General features: G+C 48.2%; 1 protein-coding gene across 1 annotated transcript; it reads left to right on the forward strand.

The window, feature by feature from the left end:
• Positions 1-557: 557 nt before the first annotated feature.
• Map10 (microtubule associated protein 10) lies at positions 558-3,740 on the forward strand. The gene has a single exon (XM_075977694.1). It carries the CDS (start codon positions 614-616, stop codon positions 3,227-3,229), a length of 2,616 nt encoding a protein of 871 aa, XP_075833809.1. The 5' UTR covers positions 558-613; the 3' UTR covers positions 3,230-3,740.
• The last annotated feature ends 5,621 nt before the right edge of the window (positions 3,741-9,361 follow it).

The following is a 9,361-nucleotide window of genomic DNA, read 5'->3' on the forward strand; positions in this document are numbered from 1 at the left end:
ATCACACCGCCTCTGATAGGTCAGCGCTTTCTTTGCGTGCACTGCAACCACAAAGAAGGCTGCCTTGGACACTGGTCAGCAAGCTCTGAGACTTGGAATGGGCAGAATGGTCCATTTATTCCCAATATATAATCCATAATGATGTGGATCTGCAGTGATACAATATAAAATAAAAAAAAAGGTTTTGCCACATCTAATCTCTTTTTTTATGATGCTGATTTTTATTTTTTTTATTTAATTTATTTATTTATTAAAGATTTCTGCCTCCTCCCCGCAACCGCCTCCCATTTCCCTCCCCCTCCCCAGATCAAGTCCCCCTCCCTCATCTGCTCGAAGAGCAATCAGGGATCCCTGACCTGTGGAAAGCCCAAGGACCGCCCACCTCTATCCAGGTCTCCTAAGGTGAGCATCCAAACTGCCTAGGCTCCCCCAAAGCCACATCTAATCTCTTAGCCTCTTCTAGTTGCCCCAGCTAAAACTCTGAGGCGAAGGAGCTCATAGGCGCAACCCAGGAGCAGCCAATCAAATCTCGCGAGAGAGCAATCATCCATGGGACTCTCGCTCTGGCTTCCGGCTGGCAGGTGGGCTGGTGGCGTCGCCCAGAGCAACGGCGATGGCGGCCACGGCGGCCGGGCGGCTGTTCTCGCTGGAGCTGCTGGTGGACTGGGTGCGGCTGGAGTTCGGGCTGGCGCCCTGCGCCGGGGATCCCGCTGTGGCGTTTCACCTGCTGGACTTCCCGCCGCTGCTCGTCCTCCCTCCTGCCGCTTCAGCCCGGGAGCCCCGGAGTGGCACCATCGACTTCGGACGCGGCAAGGCCTGCCTATTACGCCTGCGCCCTGCCGCCCTGCGTGGCCCTCGCCTGCGCGCAGCGGTGCTGCAGCTACCCGAGGATCCAGCGTCTGCACCGTGCATGCTGGGTGCTTGCGACATCCTGCTCGTCGCCTCCCATGGCCGACGCGGTAAATACACCCTGCGCGGTCCGGCAGCCGAGCGCGTCGGGGAATTGGCGCTCTTCTACCGCCTAACTGACCTGGGACGCTTTCCCCCGGGGGTTCCGGAGCTGCAGGGCCCTCTGAACCCTGAGAGTATCACCTCCGAGGCCATGGAGGTGTGGGAGCCACCCACCCAGGAGACCTCGAAGCCATGCACTAGAGAAGCCACTGTCAGATGCCTACAGTGTGCCTCAGATGTATGCCGCTTGGAGGCCTCAGAGCCATGCCCCAAGGATACCAATAGCTGGTCTGCAGGGGACTCAGACTCCTCAGCTGTCCAGAAGACCTGGGAAGAAGCAGTCTTACACAGCAAGGCCAGCTCTGGGAACATAGCTTCTGCCCCTTGTTCACCGGCTCCCAGTGGGAGGACTGCCAGCCCCCTCAGCCCGGAGGTCACTGAGCTGGAGTTTGAAACCAACACCTTTTGCCCTCCTCCTCTGTATTACACTCACCTGATTCAGGAAAAGACACCCCCTGCCAGGGTTGAAATCACTATTGAGCCTCAGAGAAACGGACCTGAGGAGCCGGATGGCATTTATCCCGAAACTAAACCTGTAGGTCCTCCCGTACACCCGATGAAACATACAAGATCTGCAATGGAGGAGAGCCCTCCAGTGCTTCTCAATCCTCCCCAGACGCAGGGTCCAGGTGCAGTGAATGAAGTTGCGTGTCCCCAGACTGAACAGAATACAGCCAATGCAATAAGACAGCTGCCGCTCTTGAACGCTTTGCTGATTGAGCTGTCCTTGCTGTGCAACCAGCCCGTGGCAAGTCCCGCTCAGGTTCACCCCCACTTGGCCTGGTTGTACAGAGGTGAACACAAGGGGCCAGAGCTTTCTGCCAAGTCCACATCTCGGTCAGAATTAAAGAGCAGCAAACTTTCTGTGAGAGAAAGTGAAAAGCTCGTGAGTCTTCAGCCTAAAAGGAACCCTAAAGGTAAGCATTCAGAGAAGATCAGTGGGAGCCCGCCCCCGAGAGCCGCCAAGGGGAGGCTGCTCTATGGCTTAACGAACACCCTAAGACTGCGTCTAAAGCAGACAAACCCCGACATGCTGGTTGTCCATGAAAAGAGAGAACAGTATAGAAAATCACAAATACAAACTGGGGGACCAAAATTTCGGGTCCCATCGTGGAAAGGGAAAGTACCAAGCTTGGCAACACAAAGCCAGATGCCACCACAGCCGCCCGAGAAGCCTTCCGACTCCAGTGGGTCTTTTGCTGAAGGTAGTGATACTTCAAGGCAAATCAGTGCATGCTTTGATGAGCCAAGTACAAATACATCTAAAGCAGTGAAACAGAGCCAGGCTGATAGACAAGTAACAGGGGGGCAGAGTGAGAACAGAGCCAGCGACACTTGGTTGGAAGCAGGTTTGGGTCCCATAGAGTCCATCATCCCAGCGAGAGTTCCTCCTTCACATATCCTGGAAGGAGCATCCAAAATGCTGGTCCAAAGCCCAGGGCTTTCCCGACAGGATCCTGCAGTTGACCAAACTGTGGAGGAGGGGAAAGGTGGTAGCCACGTCAAAGTCACGGACCTTGTGACTTCTGATGCAGGGGTCAACAGAGCAGCCAGTAGAGACAGTTCCTGCAAGAGCATCTCAGAGCTAGAGTACCAGGAAGAGTTAGCCAGCCCTTGCTATTCTGAAGACTTCTGCATGACTGAGAATAACAGCAGAAGTCTGCTGGCTCCTGGCTCCAGCACAGGGGCAGAAAATGCCCAGCACGGTTCACAAGCAAGCAAGTCCAGCGAGGCAAGACTGTCCACAAGGAAAACCAGCAGCGAGCTGAGTGTGCTCAGCCCTCCCTTCTCTGCTGGCTCCCCAGTGTGCTCCCATAAGCTATCTCATGTACTGAAGATTCCCTGTAGGAGTCTGGAGGAAGCCTCCAGTAGCTCCACCAGCGACTTCTCATCACAGTGGACAAATGAAAAGGAGAACCAGGCAGATGCTCTGAGTGCAGGTAGTTCAAAGGTCATGAGGACAGGTCGGGACAGCTCCACTAAACTTAAAGGAGGAGCTGGTCGCAGGTCATCTGAGAGAAGCCAGTCACCAAGGACATCGCAAGTGAGTTCTTATGAACCGTCCAATCTGTCTGAGCTAGAACTCAAGGGCTTTGACAACAGCGAGTCAGCTGAATTCCAAGAGGAGGAAGATGATCTTGGGCCACTGAACTTCTCCAAACAGTGCAGAGACATCTGTGAATTAGTAATAAATAAACTTCCAGGATACACCGTGTGAAGTTTGCTGCTTTCGAAAGCTAGTTTCTAACTGATAAGCGCTGATCATGAAGAAACGTTATAACTCTTACACGACGTTAGGGCGTAACGTCCGTGGTGGTAGGTCTTTAGGAGATGTATATAGTTTGTCATTGATGTTTAGTGCCTCACCCTTCACGCCGATCCTACTCTGAGTCACTGTTAAGCTTAGAATGATTCTTTTGTGAGATGTTGAAGATTAAAAGTATGTCTATATACTCTGTGGAAGTGTCAGCCTCACGGTGCAGATTAATCTAAAGTCGGCGTTCTAGGCACCGTTGTAGAAAGAAGCGCTCGTGCGTGAGCTCAGCACCGGTTCTTAATGGGAATAAATCTGGTAACAGGTGGATGTGTTAGGGTGTGAGGTGCAGAGGGGGATTGTGATTGTCTGCTGCGAGGCGTTTTTGGCATATGGACCTTCGTGACACCCTGTCCTCTTATTGGTTAGTCTTCCTTTTGTATGAATATACTCCATTTGCACTGATTTGAACTTAGGTTTCTTGATAAATCCTGTCTTACTTTACACACCAATATTACCTTTTTTTTTTTATTTATGAAGTTGCTGAATAAAAGCCTTGACAGTTAAAATCTTACTAAAGGCTGTAGCACAAACACTTAACAAGAAGCATGGACTCTCCCTAATGGAAATGTATTTGGGTAATATTTTAATTTCACTGAGTTTAAACAGCCTTCAAGTATACTCAAGCATTTAGGAGAACAAAGTCAGGCTTCATCCCATATAGTTTTGTGAACAGGAGTTTAGTTTATGCCGTGTTTTCTGGTTGCTCAGTGTTCATTTGTAACATGGAAAAGCTGACTACCATAAACCCTCGCCATCAGTTCTGCGGGATGTCCTTCATTGATTTCAGATTTCACGCTGTGTTCAGATACTTATAGGCATTGTAGTATAATACATGTAAGCTGTGTTAGACTGTAACTTTTAGACTTTTTAATGTCGCTGGTGCTTTGGGACCTGTGAGACAAAGCCCTGGTTTTTCTGTTATTACATAAATTATTATAAACAGTTACACAGTTATATGTGCATATTCTGAGTGATTGATCCTAGAAAGGACTTACAGTCATGATGATAAGGGGCCATTGTGGATACATGAGTGGAGTCAGGCGTGAGCTTGGCGTTCCCGGGAGAGAGAATGGCATCTGGATGGTGATGTTATGTTCACGTCACAGTGGCATAAAGTCAGTTTGCTGCACAAGGAAAGTTCGAGATTGTAGAGAGACTCAGACTCCAAGTACACTGTCCAGCCATGGGAGGTGGGGCCAGGACAGGGATGCTTGTGAGTGAGCATGAGTAAGTCATGGCCTTGGAGTGTTGTAAAATACCGGAAATAATTACTCAGAGCTACAGAAGTTAAGTCTGGAAATGGAAAAGGATTTTATGCTACAGACTGATTTCTCCTTGTCTGTAAATATAAAATCTATGCTGTATTTTGAATCCATAAGACATAGCGTGGTACCCAGACATGAACTGTGCAAATGTTTAATGTCATTTTTTCCCATGGAAAAGGCAACATATGAGTACTAAAAGAATCATCAAAGATAGTGTAGTGGTTTGAATGAGAAACATCTCCCCTAAGTTGTATTTGACACTTGGTCCTTGGTCTGTAGCATTATTTGGGGAGGCTGTGGAACCTTTTGGAGGTGGAGCCTTGTGGAAGGAAGTACATCGCAGCGTGGGGTGCTTTGCGGATGTTTAGCTCTGTTCCACCTCTTGTTCTCTCTCTTTCCTGCCTGGGGGGAAGTGAGACTGGTTAGCTTCCAGCTCCCACAGCTCTGCTTTCCCTGCCTCTGGGATGGGAATAGGTGAGGGAGGTGACGCCCCAGGGTGAAAGGTGAAGGTATAAGAGCTGAGACAGTGGGGCAGGGCCAGAACAGGGAGCCTGTCTCTAAAATCGTGTGGCTCATAGGGCTGTTCTAAGGGAGATGCTGTGACCATGTATTTAAATCACCTGCTACAGTCTGGCCTCCAATATGGCCTTGTGTTTTAATTCTTTAAGCTGTTGGCTTAGTTTTTAAATACTTTTGTACTTGGTATTATTTATGAAGCCTGATTTTATTTTATATGGTTAAAATTACTGAAACATGAGATCTGGTTTTAGGGTCATGAATAGTAGGCTCTGTCATTTCACAGTAGAACTGGTCTATTGCAGCTCAACTTTTCAAACGGGCTGGATAGCAAAACTGACCGAGGTGACAGGGGCTACAGCAGTACTGAGCATGGTACCCAGTGCCTTGGACACCTAGCCCTTGGGACAGAGAAGCAAAGTGAGCCACAAAAACAGTGCTGGTCCTGCCTCTGTATGCAGCTGAGGCGGCGGCTGTCTGTTGGGTCCTTTGAACCGTTGCTGTAGATGCAGAGGCCTGGACAGAGACACACCACATCTCTACCTCTCGTTCACATGCCCAGTGGTGGTGACTTCTCCAGGTAGGAGGAGCATCTGTCATGAACTTCTGTCACACCCTGTGGCTCCCGATTGCGAGTCACCCTTCACGTCCTGGTTTGTGTTTTTTCTTCATGTACAGAGTGCATTGTTACAGAATTAGACTTAGGGACTAGACTTTTGTTTGCAACAAACGAACAGGTCAAGACTGGAAATTGAAAATGACTTTTTAATTATGACATTTTTGTTGGCAAGGTGAAGAGATGTCATAGCAAAGCAACATAAATAAGATACAGTATTTAAATATGTTGAGTTAAACTGTCCTTGGCGCCAAACGGCTCAGGCTGTTCATGTTTTCATTTGCGTTAAAGCACACAGAGCTATGCAGAATGGCACTTTGTGAGCCAAGACTTGTGAGGTGGTTCTCATTTCAACCCCAGAGCAGTTCTGTGACAAGTTGCTTGGTCAAGGACCAGCATTCTCTCTGCCTGACTTTCTCCCTGCCTGTGCCCGGCACAAACACCTTGGGAGGATTGCCATTGGGCCGCAGTGCCAAGCCTTAAGGAGCCCCGCTTCCTTGTTCTTTAATTGGTACTTATATCTATCAATGCATATCCAATGTAGAGAAAAAAAGGCCCAGAAAACTCAAGAGTTTTGCTCTCATTGTAGAGAAAAGGGGATATGTCTTCAAATTCCATTGAACTAACAGGAGAAGTATGAAATTAAGAATTAACCTAGAAAATTAATGAAAATACCGGGGGCAGGAGTAGCCGTCAGTGGTAAAATGTCTGCCTCGTGTGTGCAGGGAGATCAGTTTGGTCCTGAGCCATGAAACAAAAATAATAGGAACAGCGTTTTAAAAATAGAAAATAAAGAGTTTCCGAAAATGAGGATGGCTGCTTCCTGCTTCTGTAGCGTCTTTAATGCTGAACTCCAGCAAAGACAGTTATCAGGCTCCTTTCTGTATGTCCTGACCTAATCATATGCTCTTTCTTTAGTCTGTTAGGCGGTTGACTGAAGTAGGGGACTTTCTGATGATGACCGCCATCTACATTCCTGTCTTGATTGTCCTGTCTTGTACTATCTTTAGGTTGTAGAACTTTCTCCTGGTTCCCCATCTTCTCGTGTGTGTGTGTGTCCCACTGCAGCATGCATAGAGTTCAGAGGAAAACTTGAGGTGTGGGCCCTCAGCTTGTTGGAGGTGAGGTCTCTTTTGCTCCAGGCTAAGCTGGCCAGGAAGCTTTCAGGAGTTTTCCTGTTTCCCTCCTTTCTTGCTGTAGGTGTGCCGAGTGTACAGGCAGACTCCGTCCTGGCTCCAAACTCAGGCACTCCATTCTCATGGCCAGCGCTGTCATGGATCGTCTGTCTCCACAGCCCTCCTCCCGAATCTGTCCTCTCCACAGTCCCTCGTCTCCGCCAAGGGCTCTGGCCTCTTCTGTGTGGTTCCGATGCTCTGTAATAGAATTGCTTTGAGTGTCTGTAGATCTGGTTTTATCTGGCTGGAGATGCCGAGTGGATCCCTGCTTCCAATATTTTAAAGTTGAGAGCCTTTCATGTTATAGTCTGCATAGAATGAGGAAAGCTTAAAGCTTTAAAATAAAACATTTAAAAGCAAAAAGGTTGTTGAGGTTTGGTATTAGCCACTCTGCTCCAGGGCTTAGAGCCACCTCTGTATCTGTCTTCCTCTGCTCCGCAGCTCAGGTATCGGGTGGGTGGGTTCACTTGCCCACCCACCTTCCCTCCTGCTCTCTCCCAGGGAAGCCCTCAGACCCTGACTTCTGGCCTCCGTTGTTTTCGCTCTGCAGCAAACACTCCACTCCAGTTCTCTCCCCTGCTCTTGCACACGGGTCTAGACTGCCCAGTCATCTCAACCCCTGACAGCGACAGAGAAACCAGTGACTGCCTTCCCCAACATTTCAGTCTATCCCACCAGTGCCCCAAGATTAATGGATATAAAACGTGTTCCCGCTCCACCAAGCAACTCCTTGTCAGTTTTCCGCGGGGAACATTCTCTCCATACCTTAATGTTCATTCTTTTCCTTGTCCCACCCTGCTTTGTGCCTGGACGTTGCCTTTAGTACACACAGTTGCACTCAATAAATGCTCACTTAAATGCATGAGTACTTAAATATTCACAAAATCAAATGGTGCTTCCTTAAAAGGGTCAGAGCAAATGGAATCCAAACTGAGGAAGCAATTGTAGACCATGTACACACACCCCTACACACTCCTACCTATCTCCCCCTGCCCCCCACCTGTCTCTTCCCCATGGGAATGACCAGCATTTATACTCCGGGTTTGCTGAGGATCCAGAAAACCACTTTGCTGCCGAGAAAAAATTCAATTACACAGTGGAGATGAAAGTTTCAGCACTTGGGAATAATTACAAAGATGGTTTCCATTATATATGTTCAAGAAGAAAAGGGAAGAGGAAAAACAAAGGCATGAAGACCCAACGGAAAAGCCTTTCAAATGCTAATCAAATTATTACCTTTATTTCCGTCCCAGGAAAACTATTTTGAAACCTCAGATCCCGGAGACTAAGTTCCCAAAACCAATGGGGCTGAGTGATGTGGTTAAAAGTCAAGAATTCTGGGACTGTAGAGATAGCTCAACAGCTAAGAACACCGGCTGCTTCTGCAGAGCCGTGGAGTTTGATTCCCAGCACCCTCTGGGGAAGACTCATAACCACCTGCAACTCCAGGTCCAAGGAATCTGACCCGACTCTCTGCTCTCTGGCTTCCCTGGATACTTGTTCTTGTACACACACACACACAACTTTAAAAAAACTACAAGAATTCCAAAAATGTGGGTTGAGGAGGAAAATGTTAAAAGATCCTGTTTTAGAACCATATTTGAAGGAAGGGGGAGTGTCCTACTAATCATACATACTGCGATGTTTCCTCCCAGGTGATTGTGATTGCCAGGTGCTGTGTGTTCTGAGTCCTGCACTCATTTTGTCTCTGGTTTATTTCTTTTTCTTTTTTTTTTTTTATTCTTCTTGGTTTTTCGAGACAGGGTTTCTCTGTGGCTTTGGAGCCTGTCCTGGAACTACCTCTGTAGACCAGGTTGGTCTCGAACTCACAGAGGTCCACTTGCCTCTGCCTCCCGAGTGCTGGGATTAAAGGCGTGCACCACCATCACCCGGCCTCTGGTTTATTTCTTGCTGCTCTGGGAGGGGTGCCGTGGCCAGGGATGTCTTCTAAACATCTCTTTTGGTCTTCATTTACTCATCATCTTCTGGAATACGAGCATCTTTGTGGCTTGTCACCGAGAATCCTTGCGCTCTCCCCAGCTGAAATAGTTCCCCACTATTTTCCTCTGGGGAAGCTCCTCACCTTCTCCCTGAGCATCGTGATGCTGTGGGTCTAATCTCTTCCCTGATTTAACAATAGTGTGTTCCCTGGGAACTGTGGTTGGATGGGCATGGGATTCCTCTTCAGGAATATTTTAAGATGTTCAGGGGAAGCCTCTGTCTCAGAGGGTTCAAGTATGGAAGTCATTGGATGTCACCATGGAAACGCTTGAAAGAGGGAGTTCCCTGAAGATGGGGCCAACACTGGGAGGGAGATGAGAAAATGAGGTTCTGAGTCCAAGGGCTGAGTCTAAGTTTCGCGTCTGAAACATGGTAATTCCTGAGCTCTTCAGTTATGCAAGAAAACCCATGTCTTCCTTCCTTTCATTTCATTTCTGTGATAAAATACCTCAACAAAATC

This window comes from Microtus pennsylvanicus, chromosome 6 (assembly GCF_037038515.1).
Source record: "Microtus pennsylvanicus isolate mMicPen1 chromosome 6, mMicPen1.hap1, whole genome shotgun sequence".
Classification (NCBI taxonomy): Eukaryota; Metazoa; Chordata; class Mammalia; order Rodentia; family Cricetidae; genus Microtus; species Microtus pennsylvanicus.